We start from the raw sequence: 19070 nt of genomic DNA, 5'->3' as shown, positions 1-19070 counted from the left end.
GAAATAAACTTATATTCTAAATTGTTGAAATAAAAAAATATTATGTCAAAAATAAATGGTATCAGGCAGTATATAAAATACAAATAATTATTTATATATGTTAGAAAAATGTAGAAAAAATACCAAATTAATTATGAAAGTACTTCTCTATAAATCCAAATAATATAATTTAATAATATAATAATTCCATTTATATATACAAAAAAAGCATACGAGTAAATACATGTATGTATATATTTTGAATAAATAAAAATTAATATACCCGATAGGAAAACAGTATTCTTGAATTTGTATTTTAACATCCAAATTCTACTTTAAGTTTAACGTTTGCCTGATAGTTTTTCGAAGGTAATTCAAATTTAATCATTTCATCCATACTTCTACAATCACGTAATTTCCCTGCTTCGTTTCTATAATCATATTATAAATATTATATCAATAATATTGAAATTAATTCAATTAATTCTATAAAAACCTGCAAAGTATCGTAACCAAATTAGGATTTTGATGATCATCTTGACACCATTGCTGCCAATATTGATACAATTCTAATGGGTCTATCTCATTCAAATATTCATTACAATTATCTCTCAAACTAAAAATTATTTAATCAAAATTATTATACATATATAAATGTAAAATTATAATTATATTGACAAAAATATTTACTGTGTTTCCCATAAACCATCTCCTGAAGATGTTACTAATGTGGAGCCAGGAACGTAATCACAGATAAATCTTTTTCCATTAATTTTTCGCAAACTATAGCTATATAGATAATATATGTTTATACAGTATGTACATTTAAAATATATATATATATATATATATATATATAAAATGTTTCATAAAATGTGTTTCAATGATCCCACATATTATGAAATATCTTGTATTTTAGAGTATTAGAACAAAATATAAAAAATAATTATAAGATCAATCGAATATGTATACTCTTCTAGTTATACGTACTGTTTGAAAGCAAAATTACAAATATTTCTCAAAAGAATAATAGCTTCTGTATCATTTAACCAAGTATCCATAGATTCATGTATTTCTAATAATGTATCATTTATCTAAAAAATAGTATAACAATATGTCAATAATATATTTATGGTTATTAACAAATTCTATCTATGTACATTAAATAAAAATTATAAAATGGACATTTGTGCTAACTTGATTTGCAATAGCAAGACACATTCCACATCTCACACAAGCAGAAGAAAAATGAACTTTTAAACTGTTTTCAGAAGATTCTTGAATATATGGAATTTTTTGTACTATTCCTACTGAATCACACTTGCAATAAGGATCTACAAACGTTGCATTAGAATTTATCAAAAATTCGTGTAATACTGTTTTTTCACAAGTATCTTCATTTTTCTTTGATTTATAGACACGACGTTTGCCAAAACTTGATACTTGAGACATTAATAATAATAAAATTATTATCAAAATCATTTTATTATTTGTATGCTTTACAATATAAAAATTCATAAAAATATAATATATTATTAATGATTGTTAATCATTGATAAAAAAAATTCAAGATCTTTGAGCTCATGTAACAAAAACATGATATAAATAGCTACGTTTAATTATCTGTACTTTTCATTGGTTGTTTTCATATTACATGTATAATTTATAAATAGTTTATTTTTTGTAAATTCATATCAATTTAAACAATTGCTTATCTATTATTTTTTTACTTGTCTGAAGTTATTAATAAAATGATAAAGATAAGAAATGAAATAATTTATTAAACACAGTATTACTTGTTACGATTATTAATTTACTAAACTGTTATTTATTTTCTACATTTTTCTTTTTTAAATTTTTGTAAAAGCTCATGCTCTAAACTTTGTACTATATTTCTCAAATTTTCCTCTTCGGCATATGAATGATCTATGAAAAATAATTGTAAATGAATTTATATAAATATTTAAGTAAATTGTTTTAAGTTTTCAATATAAGTATACTTCTGTATTTGGTATGTTTCCAGTTTTTAATTTGAACTCAAAATTTCTAATTTCTTGTTCAAATCTTCGAAGTGAAGTACCACAGAGAATTGATGAAAATTTCTTTTCCAATTTATAATGTTCACAAACATTTACCTTTCTTGGTTTGTAAAATTGATATTTCAGGCATTTTAACATATTTTCGATTAAAGTTAAATTATTTTGATCAATGTGTGTTATTACACCTGGCCTAATTTTTGTTCTTAGCAAATGATGTAACTAAATACGTAATACTCGAAATCAAAATCTTTGATAATTATACAGTAACATAAATATTATAAGAATAATAAATTAATATTTAACAATATTGAATCTAATATTAAATAATACCTTAAAAAGTATAAATAAAATCCATAATAATGATTCATGTTCTACAATATCTTTGCAATAATTAATCTCATTTTCTTTGAATCTGTGAATACAATAATGAATTAAATGCTAATATGATTTATGAAAATGTTATTACAAACTTTTGCATGATTTGTATGGTCTCTTCATTCGCTGCATATATATTATTTAACCATCTCCATCTTTCTTGCAAATTTAAATTAATTTTCCTAATCCAATAACCACGCCATATTGCTTGGATTCTAATTGCCATACAATTATAATAATCCTCCCACATTTGATGTACTTTAAATATTAAAATTGTGTTTAAATTATTTCTTACAAAGTAACCACGCCAATTAGATTGAATAATTATTGCTTCTTTATGAAGTATAGATAAATGTTTTCTTGTTATAATACCACGAAACCATGCCTGTTAGATAATAAAATTTGCCAATAATTGTGACAGTGAATTATGTTGAAAAATTTGTTTACAAATTTATATCAAAATTTATATCAAAATTTATTTCATGATTTATTTTATATAACAATTATTTATATTATAAAAAAATCTGAAAATTAAATATATAGAACGATTTTGATGACAACCTGAATTTTACGTGCAGCTATAAAGTGTTCACGTTTAAATAATTTAGCAATATCATCTCTTTTATTGATTTCTTCTTGAAGATCACTAATTTCCTTGTAAAATCTCAGTCCAGACGCCATTTTATCTAACTATAGAGAAAATGTATATAGTGACATCTATAGAAAGTGTTTTATGTAGAATAAAAACATTGTAACTCCGAAATCAAAGCAATAATTTATTTTGAAAAAGATAGATATATATAAATTTATTTTTTTAGTATTGTTACTAATAATGCAATCAAAGTTAAGCGAATAAGTAATATATATCATACTTTATATATTTATATATCTGGTGTATCTAACGTGAAGATAATTACAATGATAATACCTATTAAACGGTAACAATTAGATTTATAAACAATTATGTTTATATATAATATATATAACTATAAGAATGCAATTAAAAAGTGACAAGTTTTGTGTTCTTTCAGTGATCAAGATGTACAAGAGTGGGCTATCGTAGAATTGAAAGGTGAATTATCATTCGGTACAAAAGACATTACAAATAGTCATTACATAGGTGATTTTCATTTTACTAAATCTGGAACACCAATGCTTATAATTGGTATTCATGTAATGTATGGAAAAGAAATGGCTCTTACAAAGCCTATCGCAGTTCTTAAAAAAAAATCTATTCCTTCGACAAATCAATTAGGGGAAGAAGATAGCAAGACCGAATATACCATTCAAGCAATAGTAAATAAGAAAATTGTTTTTAAATTTCGACCTAAGCCTATTATAAATAATATAGACATATAAAGAAATATTTTAAAAATTATTATGCGTAAAAGAAATGTTAACGGTATTAAATTATTATGTATTTACATAGTTTATAAAAATAGTTGTTACATAGTCTATTAAATCATACTTAATATTGTTCCATAAAGTTGTAAAGACTTAAATTTATTTATATATAACTTAAATAAGTAATCAAAAGTACATAAGTCTTATACGCATCAATTTAATCTTTCATCTCTCCTTCCTCGTCTTCCTCTTCTACACCACGTATATACATGACATTGTTACATCGTATCAATACTTCTCCAAGATTACCAGTACAGGTTCCGTCTATGTGTTCTTCTGTATTTGCAAGTTGTAAATTCATATAACCATCTACTGACACAAGATATCCTTTATATTCATGACCCCACTTTAGTTTTACCATTACAGGTTTTCCGGTTAAACCATTTAAGAATGGTTTTGGATTTATTGGCATTGTCGCAGCCATGGTGATTATTAAATATTTCCTAAATAAGAATAAATATTATATTAATAAATATTTGACTCAATTTAGTTCGATTTAATTGAATGTCTGTTTCTTATTCTCATTTAAACAATGTTAGAGGTTATACTTCTATATACATAAACACGTTTAAGTTATATTTTGCTAATAAATATAAAATTGAAAAACTTATCATTTTAATAGAACTTTAAATTTATATAAAATATATAAAAAAAATATATGTATATATAAACGTACCTTGGAAAAATTAATATAAAAGAAAAGTTTTAATTTCAGAGTAGAAACTGCACGCTTTAATTACGCTATTACCGACACAGTAATCAATGCTGCCAACAGAAAAAAAGAAATATCGTTTTGCTGATTTTAGAATAAGCAGATATATTTATCAATAACAATTATAATAAAATATATTTTATTTAACTGTAATTAGGGTATCAAAAACTATCTTTGATATTTTTTATTATAAATAAATAATAATTTACGTTATTTCTGTTTTATACGTCTGTAAGGTTGTTCTGTGACAGTTTAAGTAATATAACCTAAAAAGATGACATTGGTTATTACTTACTATATTAATTAGTAAAATAAATACAATAATTATTTGTAGTATTTGAATAATATTATTTTATAGATTTAAATAGTGTTCATTTCTTGGAAGAAACAAGTTCATAACAAAAATGAATATTTTACCTAAAAAAAGGTAAGATTCTTTCTATTTTGTTTTTTCAAAATGAAAAGAAAATTCTATATATTTTGCCAACAATATTAAAAATTATATTTCCATTTCAGATGGCATGTTCGGACAAAAGAAAATATAGCTCGTGTAAGACGAGATGAAGCAAAAGCTGCTGAAGAAGAACGAGTTAAAAAAGAACGTATACAAAAAGCTGTAAGTATTTTCATATTATGATATAAGCAAATTTGTTTATCGTATATGTCATATTTATTATATTATTATATTTTTTAGGAAACTGAAGCACGCATTGATTTTTTAAGACAACAAGCAAGAACTAAGTATGATGGACGAGCTGATACATCTAACATTAAAGCAGAAGTATCTACTGAAACATTAGAACATGTTAATTTCTTTTCTGATCTTGAGAAAGGTAAAATTGATTATAATAAACCAAATACAGAACACGAGAAAGAAAAGAAAGAGGAAAAAGAAAAATATGAAAAACAAATTGGCTATCTTACATATCTTGGACAAGATACAAATGAAGCATTAAAAAAGAAGAACTGGTACGAAGAATTACCTAAAAGATTAAATGATAAGGATGAGGATATCGAAGTAGAAATAAGAAAAAAGGTTTTGCACGACCCTATACAAGATATAAAGAAGTACTTAAACATAATGGGTAGTAGTCATTCAGAAAAGCATATAAAGACTGAAAAAACTAATATTAAAAAGCGACATCATGATTTAGATGATTCAGATAGTGATACGGAAAAGAGGCATTCTGAAAAGAAAAATAAAAAACATAAGAAATATAAAAAACAAAAGAAAGAAAAAAGTGATATTTCCAATGAATCTTTAGAAAAATCTAAAACTCCAACAAACTTAGAAAAATTAAGAGCTGAAAGATTATTAAGAGAGAGAAAGGAGAAATTAAGAGTGGAAGCATTGTTTGCTAAATTACGTGGAGATCCCTTGCCTGCTACCAAATCTGAAGAAACACCTAAACCTTCTCTTAAACAAAAATATAATTCACAATTTTTCCCAGAAATTGCTAGACAAAATGCAGAAAGAACACCTCGTAATTAATTTCACAAATGTATATAATATGTATATAGAATTAGGCACTTAACTTAATCACTTTAAATAATTTTTAAATTATGCGTTGTACAGAAAATTATTTCTATAAAGGTTACATTTTGTATTTATTAAAAAAATTTAATTCACATAAAATCACATTAAATGGTTAATAAAAATTAATATCCTTCTCATATTTGCGCTAAGAATGCAAATGGATCCAAATGAAAATAAAGATTAAATTTAAGTTTAGCATGTTGTCAGTTTAATTCTGTCTGGGAAATTAGGTAAAGTCACGTGATTGTAACATGGCGGGCTATCAGGAAACTAATAGATAATGTTCTCGTATTTGATGTTTATGTACTTTTTTCCGTTAATCTTGAATATTATTTATATTGAACATTATTTTCGGTAAGCAAAGTGAATTATTTGATAATATAATAATTAAGATTTAAGGTTATTTAATAACTCTTATTACAATGTTAATCTCGAAGCAGACGCTTAGAGTGCGCGGACTAACTGGCGATATGTGCTTTTCGAATTTGAACATTCGCATTCCCGGTTTTTTTTAATTTGATAAAACAAAATCATGTATTTATGTTTATTGAAAGAAAATAAATGCGACTTTTGTATTAAATATTTTGTTTATAAACATAGTAAATAGTTACTTAATAAGATAACCTCATTCTCCAATCAATTGAAGTGTTCTTTATTTGTGTTAGATTTTATTTTTTATTTTGATATTGTGTGCATTATAATTTATGATGTATCTTTCAGTAAATACTCCCTGCAATTTGATAAAAACATGATTATTATCTTTATAATGTTAAAATATGTTTTTAATTAATAACTTAAGTAATAATCTCTCTCTCTCTTATTATTTTTATACACGTTTATTATACATTAATATATTATGTATAGATATCTGATCTATTACTTATTTTTTGTTATTATAGCTAAAATGAAGTTATGCTTTTAAATATTTAATTTATATCTCTATTATGAATGAAAATATGAATGCTGAAAATTTGTATTTAAGTTATGAGATAAATGGTAATAGATTTATTATACAAACTGTATCTAATTCAACGGATATAACAAAAATTGAAGAAATTACTAATGATGAACAAGGTACAGCAAATACAAATGATGAAACATCATTTGGCAAAGAGGAAGAACCTATTTCTTTGATTTCTGTAGATGGCCAAATTTATGCATTTCAAAAAGAAGACGTTCAAGAGCTTAATCTCAGTCATGTTGATGGTCAGATTGAATTGTCAGACAAAACAGTTTTGTTATCGAGAGATATAGAAAATGAAGAAACACAATTTATTACCAACGGAGCTATAATAATAGAAAATGTTGACAATGACAATCAGGAACGTTATGAAATAGTTAGTGAACAAAATGATAAAAATTTGCTTATGCAAAAGGATGATGTAAATGCCAATGATTTTGTAGAAGTAGTAACAGCATTTAAGTGTAAGATATGTACTTACACAACCCAAGATCGAGAAGAATTAATAGAGCATTTTGAAAAAACACACATTAATCCGACAGAAGATATAGAGGTGAACCAGCGATTAATCTTGATTTAGATTTATCAACATTAATTTATCAAATATAGATGTTACAATGAATGAATAAATGTTATTACTATCTTATGATTTTTCTCATCTTATTATAGGAAAAAGAAGAGTCTACAAACATCGATGAAGTAAAATTAGTTTATATGTGCGGAGAATGCTCCAATTGTTTTCCATCTTTAGAAGATTGTAAAGAACACATGATAAATGTAAGTATTTAAAAAATAATATTTTTAAATGTTTAATTGATGTAATATTTGAATGATTTATTTTATCAGGATCATCAACTAATAAATACAGCACCTGAAAAAGCAGTTAAGGAATATGCAACTAATGAATTGAGATATACCAATGTTGAAGAGATAGGAAATAATTGTAAAAATCCATTAAAACAACAAACAAAAAATAATAAATCTTTAAATTCTAAGCGCACATTTAATAAAAAAACTGTTGAAATGGCTGAAACAAATGTAAGGTATGTGTAAAAGTTTTAATATCTTAATTGTTTAAACAGGGATGTATTTTTATATTCACATATATTGAAGACAATGACTTTTTTCTTTTTTTCTTAGATGTACATATCGTGGATGTCCATATAAGTTTGCTACAGAAGAGATAATGCAGCAACACATTGCTTTTCATACAGAATCCCAAAGTGCGTCTGCATTCAAGTGCAATATTTGTCTCCATTTGAAATTTACTAAATGGAGACAATGTAGTTTACATTTGTGGAAGAAACATGGAATTGGTTAGTTAGTTTGCAGTGAGAATTCATCATTAAAAAAATTACATTAAGAATCATTTATTATTAATTTGATGTTATTAAATTTGAATCATTTTGATTTTAGACGTAGGTCTTTTCACATGTAATATATGTAAGGCATATAAAAGTTCTACAATGGTAAAATTGTTGACTCATATGAAGGTTCACAGTGAAACTCGAGAATATGAATGTTCAGAATGTGGTAAATGTTTTAAACAAGCAAGTCAACTACGTAATCATCGAGTAATGCATGTAGATCGAAAAACTTTAGAAGTTAAACGTTGGTATACAACCAAAAAATGTGATATGTGTGGAAAAACTTATGCAAATTCTAAATGTTTGAAAAATCATATACAAGCGGTTCATTCAAAACTGCGTCCTTATGTGTGCAACGTTTGTGGTCATTCTAGTGCTAGAAAAGCTATGCTACAGATGCATTTGCGACAGCACACAGGTGATAAACCATTTAGCTGTGAACTCTGTGAATATAGAACTGGTGATCATAATACATTAAGACGACACATTATGCAACACACAGGTATCTCTTTGAAAAATGAATATGTATTAACTTAAAACAAAGCATATTTTTGAATGTTAACTAATTATATGAAATTATTTTATAGGATTAAAACCATATAAGTGTCCTCACTGTTCATATGCAGCAATTCAAAGTAGCAGTTATAAAAATCACTTGAAATCAAGACACCCTCAATTATCTGGTTTATTCACCTGTAATTCTTGTTCTTTTATAACAGTTAAAAAAGAAAGTTATTTACAACATGTTCATAATCATGAAAAGGGTTTGATTAAATCAAATATACAAAAGAAAGGTACTTATTCTTTATCTTTTCTAAATATACAAAATGTTTTTCAAAATATGTGGGTATAATTTCAAGGATGGTTTTAGTATGTTGAAATAAAAACAAAAAGTTCATATATATTATTATAATCAAATTTGTAAAATTTGTAGATGATGAAAATGTCGAAGTATTTCCTGGTAATATTGCAGCAGCACAACTGATCTATAGTTGTTTAGGTGCCTTTTCGAAAGTTGGTGATACATTAGAAGCTAATTTAATGTCTTCTTCGACATCTGCTGATGGTACATCACAAACAATTACTATTCAAATACCATCGAAACATCTTGAAGGGTCATTGTCATCGAGAGAAAATATTAAAAGTAATTCTGCAATAGAACAAGAGGATGAAGAAACCATGCATTGTTTTTTAAAACTACCAAGAGAAGAAGAAGAAAATATTGATACTGGTGGTATAACGATACCAGCTGAACCAGAAATCTCTACTTCTACCACAATTGATATTTAATAAGAAAGTGTGCACGCATGAGTGTATAGTAATAAAAAAAAGATAAAACCTTATTGTATTATAAGCTATACAGAAGCTATAATAGTGAACGAACGAATGAATACTAGTCATATGTTACTTAGTAATAATTATACTTGTTTATATCTAATTGATAGAATAGTTAATTATATATAAAAAGTAATCTAATGTGATACTATTTTTGGAAACATATATATTTGTTTAGAATTCACAGTATGATAGCGATAGTACTTGTGTTATACCTACAATTCTATATGAATATTATTTTTAAATATTTATTACCTTATCATCACAATTATCACAATTATAATTTATTAATCATTAATTTATAATACATGAGAATTATATTCGTTTTTTATTTTAATGAAATTATTAATGAATAACTTTAGCGTATACAATATAATTTTTTTTAGATGTTTATGTAATATGAAGATTAAATAAGTAAACGATTTTTCTTTTAACCTTTTAAGTTAATTTATTATTTTAAGCTATTGCATGTATGTAATTTATATCAGGGTTTTTTCAACTTTTCTACTCGATCACAACTCCCTTTAGTTCCCTATATGAGGTCGTCACTCACACTTTGAAAAAACCTGATTTTATACAAAATTTTAATGAAACATTTTAAAATTTGTAAGATTTTATTTTTGTTTCGATTGTAGAAATTTGTATGTAAATTTTGCTTAGAAAAATTGTTAAATAATATGATTATTAGAATAGGTAAGAAATTAGTAATAATGTATACAAGAAATTGTAAAATAATAGTTTGAAAATTGTTATAAATAGAATGAGATTAAAAATACAATACATATACGTCCAAAGAAAAATATTAATGATTTCACTTAATCCTTAACTTATTTTTTTGGATTATATCAAATACTAATATAATAATTAATCATAGAAATGGCCAGAATGCCCAAAGGTTTTGGTCAATTTGTAAAATATACTTCAATGGGATGTGTTTAGACTACAGGAGGGTTGAGAAAAAAATCTCAAGTTATTATCTAAATTTGAATGATTTTTATTAATCGCATGTTATATTTGTTTCTGCATTAGAAACAATAAAATGTTTTCTTAAACTTGTACGGTTTTGTTTGTTTTAACTTAACAAAAATATTCATGTATGATCTAAATATGTTTATTAACAAAATGAGTAAAGTGTACATAAAAATTATCAAAACAATAGTTTGGAAATTAATGTAAATTATACATTAGAATGTATTAAGGTGTTGACATGTTGTCATGAATTAAAATTAATATAATATACAAATGAATATCTTCGTGATTTCATTTACATTTTGAGTAAAATAATGAACACTTACAATTAATACTACGGAAGAATCAACTGACAAATTGTTAAACATTATTCACAAACGTTATTTTCAATCATACGGAGTCGATATTACAAACTTAGTCGTTTGTGTATCAATTTGCTTAAATTAAGTCAATATAATAGCAATAGAGAGAAGTAGTAAGATTAATTACAAAATACATATACATATACATAAAATTTAAAATATTGACACATTTGTTAAAAGTAATGCATTAATAATTAAATATATTTAATTATATTAATAATATAATCTAATAAAAGATAAATGAGAGAGATATGTTTAAGCAAATTGATACGTACATGTAAATATTTACAAATAATAATTTCAGATAATTATGACACCATTATTTTGTTCATGGTAGTTAACTTAAAGATTTTTCTCTCTCTCATATTCCACATGATTTCATAATTAACATTCTCTGGGCAATTCTCCATAGTAAGCCGTTAAAGCTATTAATTTTCTTTCAAGGAAGTTTTGTTCCACTTCTACGGCAGAACCTACTCCAGCAAGCATAGCGATCTGTAATTATGATATAGTTATGTGTATTGTAATTGTATTTTTTATATAATACTTTTATAATATGTATAGATATTATAATATCTTACCTGCATGGTATCTACATTTCTAGGTAAATAGTAGGCCACATGATCAGTAATTTTTCTTGCTATTTTAAATATTTCTGTTCCACCGATTGGTTGCATAATATTTTCAAGATCAAAAGTTTCATTTTTCGCATAACCTGGTCCTCCCCAAGGTGGACTTAGAAATACAACATCAGCTGTTAATTTTGGTGCTAGTTGTAAGAAATCACCAACAATAAATTCAATTCTGTCTTCAACACCGTAAATACGAGCATTATTCCGGGCAAGTAGTATCTTTTCTGGATCAATGTCAATAGCTATCACTGTAAAAAGAAATTCATATAAGTAAAAAGTTAAGATAAGTAAAAAGAAGTTCAGATTGTTTCTTCAAATTTGATACTAACCTCTTTCGCATTTAAATGCAAATTGTATAGAATTTCCTCCAGCTCCGCAGAATGCATCAACAATTGTATCACATTTACATCTTTCTGCTATATGTTCTGCTAGCTTCTCCGGAGTTACAGAAAACCAGCTTTCTACAAAAATTAATTATTCGCAAAGTATTAATACATTAGAATTAGAATTTGTAATAACTCAGTTATGATAATACTGGTAGTTTGAAAAGTAATTTTTGGACAGTTTAACTTTGAAGCGAAAGTTGTTTTCATTTTCATAAAAAAAAATTACTTTTCGAACAATCCGCCATTTTTACAAAATACTAACCTCGATCTAATTTTATCCCTTGATCGAATTTACTAAAAAGATGATATCTTTTAATCCAATATTTTAATAAGCTTTTATCATTATTAACTTCTACTGGAACACTTATATTACTTTTTGATTGTTTCCTCCTCTTTTTCTTTAAAGTCCTTTTGATACAACTACCTCTTTCATCATCAACATACATATTAATATTTAAAGTAGACATTTTTTCTTCGTTTGTAGGAACAAGTCTTTCATTAACTAACGCTTTTACTTCATCTACTGTTTCACTGCATTCGTCTTCTACAAAATGGCCATCTACTTCTGTATCTTTAACAATTTGATCGTCTGTTTCACTGGAATCTTTGAAAGTATTAAATATACTTTTATTTTCTTTATCTTCTTTAATTTCTGATGAACTTGTGCTTGGTTTACTGAATACTGATTTCTTAGCTTGTAATTTTATTTTAGGACTATGGTCGCACTCTTCGTCCGAACTTGATGAGAACTGTGTTACAATATAGGAACCTTTCTCGTTCGACTGCGCTTCAGCGTCTGAAGACTGTTGTGCTGGACAATACGATAAATAACGTTTAACCTATTAGAGAAACACATATATATAGTATTTCGTAGTATTGGTAAGCAATTTAAAAACTATTGGTAAGCAATTTAAAAACTATTAGTAACAATAGGAATAGACAGGTGCTGCCATCAGCTGATGAAAGATGTACCTTATCTATGGTGTCTGTGATTTCGACACCATGGTCATCAAAATATATATGTTTGTTAATAGGTTTAGAACGACCAAACTTCATTTTTAATTGCCTATTTTGCAATCTAATATTTCTTTTTCTATAAATGACTTCACCTTGTAATTTAGTTTGTTCTTGACTTTCATTGAAGGTATAACCCATTAATGAAAAAGCTTTTTTTACTGTTTCTAAACCTTCTCCTACATCGTCGTTATCAGCTTCATGACTGAAAATTGAATAAATATATATTTTATAAATTATTTGAAATAATTTTATGTAATTTTTAATTAATATACCATCAGTGGGTAACATAGTGAGCTTGACTCACCGGGTATATCAGGGAAAAATGATTGAAAAATGAAAGCATTGCACTTTTTAGAAAAAGGTATTAATATGCGACCCGCCGACCTACAAAAGGACCTTACCCGCCTGGAAAAGTTAGTAATACCTGACTCGACGATAGTACTTTAACACAACGTGTATTAATACGTTTTATGCAGAACGTAAACTAAGTTTCAGTAAAACACTTACTAATGCTTGTTTTTTTTTTCATTGTCACTAATTTTTGAGCAAGAATGATGTTTTTGGTTGTTTTTTTTGTAAAGCCTGACCAGTGTTTAGTTCTAAATTTACGAATTGTTAAGAAAAACTAATAATTTTATGAAATGTGTTATTTTGACACTGCAAGTTTCATGCTTACAAAATAGCATAAATTCAGTTGATTGATTTTGATAGCATTGAGTTTAAGTTTTCTATATCTTCTAAATACTATTTGATACATATTTTTTCAAATTTCATTGAAATCCTACTATTAGATGATAACATGTTTTCTAAAAAGTGTACTGCTTTCATATTTCGTTCATTTTCGCCCACTACACGCGTGAGTCAAGCTCACGACGACGTTCCTGACGATAGTGTGTTAATATTAGGTGGACCGGAAAGTAATGTCACTTTCTAACCTTAAATTCCAACGAATAATTTTTTAACAAATTTTGACTTTTAAATCAATAATGTAATCACCCCTTGTTTATCAATAAACTTTTTGTGACTGATATGCAAATTTTATAACTGTTTAGAAGCGACATTACTTCCAGTATTTATAATATATGAATTACCTTCGTTTTAATGTAAAAGGTCTATCGTCGTTTGATTTATCTTTTTCATTTCCACTAGACAATGTTTGCGTTAATCCATTATTATTAGATGATGTAGCAGAATTTTTTCTGTTTAATGCACTTGCTGCGTCAGGGTGTTGTGAATTTTCTGCACCATTTGTATTGTTGTGATCAACCATAACCTCTTCTTCGGAATTCATTGTTAGACTTTGCATGAGCATACCAACTGAATCTATGATCATTCGTTTTTTATTTTTTAAATCTTTACTTACTACCGTATTTGTTTTTACTTTTTTATCATCTATATTGATATTTTTGTTCACTTGTTCAATATTATTCTCTGTAGATTTGTCTTCACGTGCTTGAATATCACTATTGGTCTTCCATGTTATTTGTTCATTAACCTTAAAAGCAGAAGAAACATGATCGACTTTTAAAGATTCTATTTGCTTGTATTTTGCTATAAATAGTTCATATTGCTTTTGATATTCCAATTGAAAATTTTCTTTCCACAAATGTTGCCAATATTTATCATTGTCCTCAGATACATATTCATTATCTTGATCAGAACTACTAAATGTAATGTTACTTTCAATAGAACTAGTTACAGAACTAATAAGACTAGATGAATGAATAGAATTGGAATCACAGCTAGAACTGGTTAATGTCATTTTGGTGACATTAGTCATAGAATCAGATGTTGCATTAGTCTTAGCTGTGGATCCATTGATAGAGTCACATCTTGTTAATAACCTTTCATCTTCTGCATTAGAATGTTGATTATAACTTTCTTCCGCACTAAATGGACTTAATGGATTCCAACCTTCACCTGCTTCAGGTGATAATTCATAATTAGTCAATTTTTTCCTATTATCTTCCGCATCTTTGTCATTAACAACATTTTGTTTATTTGGCTCGTCGAATGAAAAATTGGAACTTTTATTATTTTTGGATTCATTTTCATTGACGCTACTTTTACTAAAGATTCCTTCAAAATCTGAACGACCAATTTCACAATTTTTGTGCGCTTGATTAGGGAAACAGGTATTTTGTTCAGAAAATTTGTCTATACTTGCTTGTTTACTTTCATTTAATTTTCCTTCTTCCTTTACATTTAAATTTTCTTGAAGATAATCAGGATTAATGTATTCAGCATACTTTTCAATCCACGATGACCATATTAATTGTTCCCCATTTTTGTACCAATACTTTTCCCAAGCAATATCCATTTTACTTTTACTATTTTGGAAGTATTCTGTATAAGAAAAATCATCGGAAATTTCTGTATAATTGTGCACAGTATGTTCTGTATTATTTTCATTTTTGCTGGAATCTTGTATATCATCTATTGCCATAAAATTTAATGATAAAGGTTGTGCTATTGAATCTTTTTCTCCTAAAATAAACGATGAGGATTTGGTATGATACTTGTTTTTTGTGCGATTAGAGGTATTACAGCTTAAGGCTGACGTGTCTTCGATACAAGAATTTTCAGAATCAACATTTAATGTTTCAGACTTGATTTCTAAATTTCTGCTTTCGCGATACCTCGTAAATGCTTCCGCATTATCAAAACCATTTTCAACTTCGTTCTCAGATGAATGAAATGTTTTTCCATAAGATGCTAAAAGATTTTGTATACTTTTAGCTTCATGTTGATCATGATATTCTGACAAATCTGCACCAGAATCTGATTGATGTAGACCTAATTTTTGCGTAAGACTATGAGCTGTCACACGATGGGCTGAATCACGAATGGAATCATGTTCATCGGTTGAATAATTGTTGTCTGTGTGTGATGCACTGCAATAACAACTTACAGGTTCTTCCTAATAAAAAAAAGAAGAAACAAAGAGAAAGAAAACAAAAAAAAAATAAAAAAAAAAAATAACAAAAATATGTCTTCAATAAAGTATTCGTACAGATGCATTTCCAATTAAAGATAAATACTTTGTTACATTGTGATAATATAAAGTTAATAATATTAATTATCTTACGTCGTGTTTCTCTACGGATTGTATTTCTGTGTTGGTTTTTTTGGAGATATCTAACATTTCCCCCACGCAATCCTTTTCAACATCTTCACATTCGCTCCCATCTTCGGTTGTCTGAACTGTATAAACATCTGGATTTCTGAAGTAAAGAATGGTCAATTTAACATTTATGATGGATAAATCATTTGATTCTTTTATTCATAAATACAAAAAATTTTAATACAAATAATAATAGAATTAAAGGAAAACATTTGACAATAGTTTTTGAGAGATTTAAAAAAAAATGATACTTCAATATGACCATCATATATATTCATGTAACATTTGACAATAATTTTTGACTGAAAAAAGTGACATTTCAATGGTCAAAATAATCATATATTATTCGTTAAATATAAATTGTTCAATATTTTGATTAAAAATAAACATTTCGGTTATAATTTAAATGATATTATATATAAGTAAGTAGATGTCAAGGTTAAGTCATGTGTCCTATCATAAATCAATAGAAAAGTAGAAGTGAGTGATATTACTGATACAAAAGAATGAAAGGTTTTGATCAAAGAAAAGATAAAAAGAAAGAAAAAAAAACCAAAAATTAAATGAAATAGAAAAAAGGAAAGAAAGATAAATAATATAAAAAAGAAAATGTAATATAAAAAAATAAGTTTTACATTTACCTGATAAACACTCTACTACAAAGACAATAAATGTAATTGTCAGAGTCGAGGGACTCCGCCTGTTCAGCTATATAAACTTCAGCTAAAGGTTCCCAAAATTTTTCACACATACCGAAAATGTCTAACGATCCGTTATACAATAATAATTTATCACAACACCCATATGTCTTTAGATTAGATCTTCATGACTTAACTCTTTGCAAAAACAATCCGCCATTCAATCGGCAACGTTCCGTTACAAACTTCAAGATAGAGTTATACTCTAAGATCGATTATCGATTTGAATCGAATTTAAATATTTAAATTTATTTTAAATTTATGCGATTTAAACGTTATAATAATTATACGTTATTTTGTTTATATTTCATATGATTTTATACATTTTTTTTATAATTATTAATTTGGACATTTTTTTTTAGTTTGCAGAAAGTCCTCGATTTTCGTACATTCTATTTTCGAACAATTCGTTATTTTGCACGTTTTTAACAAGTTGAGCGCCGCGTCCGTCATCGGTGGCTGACACTAGACTTTCAGTTTAAGCCGTGTCCGTCACAGGTGACTGACAGCATATAACATAATATTTTTAAACGGCGCGCGTGGCCTGACGGGACATCCTTAAAAATGGGCGTGGCGTTCAACGTGTTAAGCCCCTCTCAGAACTTTGTGATGGTACCTTTTTTTTTATATATTTAGAGCATTTTCTTTACAATTTGTTTTTTTTTTTATTAAAATTTATTTAATTTAATATGAATTGTTATAAGATTCTTTTTACATTTTATGCACAAATTTATTTAACAAGTAACTTGTATTAATATAAGTGAACTAATTATGTGTATATATTTTGTTTTGCTCCTCAAGCATATTTTGTTTTTCTTCTAATTCTTTACAAATTTATTATATATTTAATAAAAGTTTGTAACAATAAAAAATTAATTTGTTTATATATGCAATATGAATATTACCGACGTGGTAAATTGTAATACTGTAATGTGATGCCCTCTGCGGCTCTTTATGAAAGTACTTACTGATTTGTCGATAACTTATTGTAGATAAAAATATAAATTTTTATTTATTTAAAATTTATTATTTTAATTACATAAAATGTTTTTTAAATAATAAGATTTCATTTAGATACATTCATGTTTAAATAATTTTGATTTAATTAAAAAATGAATCCATTCGAAAACACATAACATTGACAATCTTTAATTAATAAGAATTTAAAAGGTCCATTTAAATTTTAAAATTATTTATAAATAATAAATAATTATTGAGACAATTTTTATAATTATTACGTTAAAATTGTAAATAAAAATTGATAAATATTATAAAGTAAATTTTATAATTATACATTTGTACAATTTGCACTTTTGATTTATTAATATAATTAAAAATGATTTCTTTACCCGGCAGGTGTCGCCATCTGTAGGAATACTCGAGATTCTGCGAAATACGAAAGGAGTAATGGCGTAGGCGGTGATCCACGTGATAAATTAATTTTTATTGCTTCGTGGGTGGCGGCTCTTTCTATTGGTCGATGATCGGGCACCTCCTACTTTACACGATGCGAACTATTATTTGTTTTTATTCTACTCCACACGAAGAACTCTTCTTTGTTTTTATACTACTCCGTTATTATACCGATGCGTACAAGTTGGTGTCTCTTCTTTCTTTTGAAAAGGAATTATCCATCAATATATGCAATCGTCATATGTCAATGAGTAAAAAAAAGTAATTCAAAGAACGTAAATTTACGTATATATTGATGGATACATGAAGCCGCATATATGCGTCTTTAGTAGTCGTTAAGTTGTTAAGGGTTAACGAAACGAATGAAATAGAAAAATTTATGGATACTTTTTGTAATTAAATATCAATTAATTCAAATTGAAGAATAAAGAATGACTCGAAAAAAGACATTAAATTTTTGTACATGTTTTAGTTAAAATTCTGTATAAATAAAATAGAAATGTAGTCTAAATGTTATTTTATAATAATATAATAATTTGGTTAAAATTTGTAAATATTTTTGAAACCATTTTGTTTTTACTTGATATAAAATTTTGCTTTATTATTTTCAATTTATCCTTAATATTATTTTTCATTATAAATTGTATAAATGCATGTATAATTGTGTCTAATATTAATTCCCATACTTTGCATTTAAAACATTGTTCGAATATTTTTTTCCCAGCATTGAAATCTCCGTAGAAAATGGCGATACGTACAC

At 26.3% G+C, this 19070-nt stretch overlaps 7 protein-coding genes and 1 long non-coding RNA gene across 11 annotated transcripts; 4 read left to right on the top strand and 4 right to left on the bottom strand.

Annotated features, from left to right (window-relative positions):
- Positions 1–154: 154 nt before the first annotated feature.
- LOC107074215 (uncharacterized) lies at positions 155–1604 on the bottom strand. Its single transcript, XM_089179451.1, has 5 exons — positions 1177–1604; positions 970–1073; positions 670–768; positions 476–595; positions 155–410 (listed from the first exon to the last, which is right to left on the bottom strand). Exons 1-5 carry the CDS (start codon positions 1495–1497, stop codon positions 296–298), a joined length of 759 nt encoding a protein of 252 aa, XP_089035577.1. The 5' UTR covers positions 1498–1604; the 3' UTR covers positions 155–295.
- A 136-nt stretch (positions 1605–1740) lies between these two features.
- LOC149033485 (spermatogenesis-associated protein 17) lies at positions 1741–3074 on the bottom strand. The gene is given in 5 exon segments (XM_089179450.1): positions 1741–1988; positions 1991–2237; positions 2349–2474; positions 2476–2778; positions 2955–3074. Coding segments are annotated over 5 exon segments (828 nt in total). The 3' UTR covers positions 1741–1956.
- Positions 3075–3128: 54 nt separating this feature from the next.
- Positions 3129–3943, top strand: LOC107074239 (chromosome transmission fidelity protein 8 homolog). The gene is made up of 2 exons (XM_015335493.2): positions 3129–3331; positions 3425–3943. The coding sequence occupies exons 1-2, from the start codon at positions 3312–3314 to the stop codon at positions 3750–3752; spliced, it is 348 nt and encodes a 115-aa protein (XP_015190979.1). The 5' UTR covers positions 3129–3311; the 3' UTR covers positions 3753–3943.
- SmF (small ribonucleoprotein particle protein SmF) lies at positions 3790–4562 on the bottom strand. The gene is made up of 2 exons (XM_015335503.2): positions 4474–4562; positions 3790–4240 (listed from the first exon to the last, which is right to left on the bottom strand). Exon 2 carries the CDS (start codon positions 4219–4221, stop codon positions 3955–3957), a length of 267 nt encoding a protein of 88 aa, XP_015190989.1. The 5' UTR covers positions 4222–4240; positions 4474–4562; the 3' UTR covers positions 3790–3954.
- Positions 4563–4576: 14 nt separating this feature from the next.
- Positions 4577–6150, top strand: LOC107074207 (leukocyte receptor cluster member 1 homolog). Of its 2 annotated transcripts, XM_089179449.1 has the most exons (4): positions 4577–4792; positions 4868–4936; positions 5026–5125; positions 5204–6150. In XM_089179449.1, the coding sequence occupies exons 2-4, from the start codon at positions 4914–4916 to the stop codon at positions 5999–6001; spliced, it is 921 nt and encodes a 306-aa protein (XP_089035575.1). In that variant the 5' UTR covers positions 4577–4792; positions 4868–4913; the 3' UTR covers positions 6002–6150. The 2 variants fall into 2 exon arrangements, with proteins under 2 accessions (XP_089035575.1, XP_015190930.2); XM_015335444.2 differs by having other exon boundaries at positions 4577–4936.
- A 108-nt stretch (positions 6151–6258) lies between these two features.
- On the top strand, positions 6259–10958 carry LOC107074188 (uncharacterized). Of its 2 annotated transcripts, XM_089179444.1 has the most exons (9): positions 6259–6400; positions 6946–7120; positions 7190–7560; positions 7677–7784; positions 7854–8050; positions 8148–8323; positions 8424–8876; positions 8962–9168; positions 9309–10958. In XM_089179444.1, exons 2-9 carry the CDS (start codon positions 6991–6993, stop codon positions 9662–9664), a joined length of 1998 nt encoding a protein of 665 aa, XP_089035570.1. In that variant the 5' UTR covers positions 6259–6400; positions 6946–6990; the 3' UTR covers positions 9665–10958. The 2 variants fall into 2 exon arrangements, with proteins under 2 accessions (XP_089035570.1, XP_015190880.1); XM_015335394.2 differs by having other exon boundaries at positions 6946–7560.
- Positions 10799–17083, bottom strand: Tgs1 (Trimethylguanosine synthase 1). 2 transcript variants are annotated; one of them, XM_015335381.2, is made up of 8 exons: positions 16841–17080; positions 16164–16299; positions 14167–15995; positions 13031–13277; positions 12321–12897; positions 12002–12133; positions 11622–11920; positions 10799–11535 (listed from the first exon to the last, which is right to left on the bottom strand). In XM_015335381.2, the coding sequence occupies exons 1-8, from the start codon at positions 16948–16950 to the stop codon at positions 11425–11427; spliced, it is 3441 nt and encodes a 1146-aa protein (XP_015190867.2). In that variant the 5' UTR covers positions 16951–17080; the 3' UTR covers positions 10799–11424. The 2 variants fall into 2 exon arrangements, with proteins under 2 accessions (XP_015190867.2, XP_089035569.1); XM_089179443.1 differs by lacking the exons at positions 10799–11535; positions 11622–11920 and having other exon boundaries at positions 12321–12352; positions 12432–12897; positions 16841–17083.
- A 120-nt stretch (positions 17084–17203) lies between these two features.
- On the top strand, positions 17204–18757 carry LOC149033484 (uncharacterized). The gene is made up of 2 exons (XR_016178872.1): positions 17204–17509; positions 18254–18757. It is a non-coding gene; the product is annotated as an uncharacterized LOC149033484 (long non-coding RNA).
- The last annotated feature ends 313 nt before the right edge of the window (positions 18758–19070 follow it).

Source organism: Polistes dominula, unplaced genomic scaffold, assembly GCF_049000335.1.
Source record: "Polistes dominula isolate Pdom_NZ unplaced genomic scaffold, Pdom_raw_medaka contig_373, whole genome shotgun sequence".
Lineage (NCBI taxonomy): Eukaryota > Metazoa > Arthropoda > Insecta > Hymenoptera > Vespidae > Polistes > Polistes dominula.
The sequence above is the reverse complement of the archived record's forward strand: the minus strand, read 5'-3'. Positions and strand labels throughout refer to the sequence as shown.

Bases quoted from the DNA above. Each gene is read 5' to 3' on its own strand.
- LOC107074215 (XM_089179451.1), bottom strand. From the start codon at position 1,497: ATGAATTTTTATATTGTAAAGCATACAAATAATAAAATGATTTTGATA. The intron at 1,074-1,176 runs GTTAGCACAAAT...ACTATTTTTTAG, and splicing joins GTCTTGCTATTGCAAATCAA to ATAAATGATACATTATTAGA. The intron at 596-669 runs GTAAATATTTTT...AATAATTTTTAG, and splicing joins GATGGTTTATGGGAAACACA to TTTGAGAGATAATTGTAATG.
- LOC107074239 (XM_015335493.2), top strand. From the start codon at position 3,312: ATGATAATACCTATTAAACG. The intron at 3,332-3,424 runs GTAACAATTAGA...GTGTTCTTTCAG, and splicing joins ATGATAATACCTATTAAACG to TGATCAAGATGTACAAGAGT.
- SmF (XM_015335503.2), bottom strand. From the start codon at position 4,221: ATGGCTGCGACAATGCCAATAAATCCAAAACCATTCTTAAATGGTTTA.
- LOC107074207 (XM_089179449.1), top strand. From the start codon at position 4,914: ATGAATATTTTACCTAAAAAAAG. The intron at 4,937-5,025 runs GTAAGATTCTTT...TTTCCATTTCAG, and splicing joins AATATTTTACCTAAAAAAAG to ATGGCATGTTCGGACAAAAG. The intron at 5,126-5,203 runs GTAAGTATTTTC...TATATTTTTTAG, and splicing joins AAGAACGTATACAAAAAGCT to GAAACTGAAGCACGCATTGA.
- LOC107074188 (XM_015335394.2), top strand. From the start codon at position 6,991: ATGAATGAAAATATGAATGCTGAAAATTTGTATTTAAGTTATGAGATA. The intron at 8,324-8,423 runs GTTAGTTAGTTT...TTTTGATTTTAG, and splicing joins GTGGAAGAAACATGGAATTG to ACGTAGGTCTTTTCACATGT. The intron at 8,877-8,961 runs GTATCTCTTTGA...ATTATTTTATAG, and splicing joins ACACATTATGCAACACACAG to GATTAAAACCATATAAGTGT.
- Tgs1 (XM_015335381.2), bottom strand. From the start codon at position 16,950: ATGTGTGAAAAATTTTGGGAACCTTTAGCTGAAGTTTATATAGCTGAA. The intron at 13,278-14,166 runs GTAATTCATATA...TTCAATTTTCAG, and splicing joins CCTTTTACATTAAAACGAAG to TCATGAAGCTGATAACGACG. The intron at 11,921-12,001 runs GTTAGTATCAAA...TTCTTTTTACAG, and splicing joins TGCATTTAAATGCGAAAGAG to TGATAGCTATTGACATTGAT.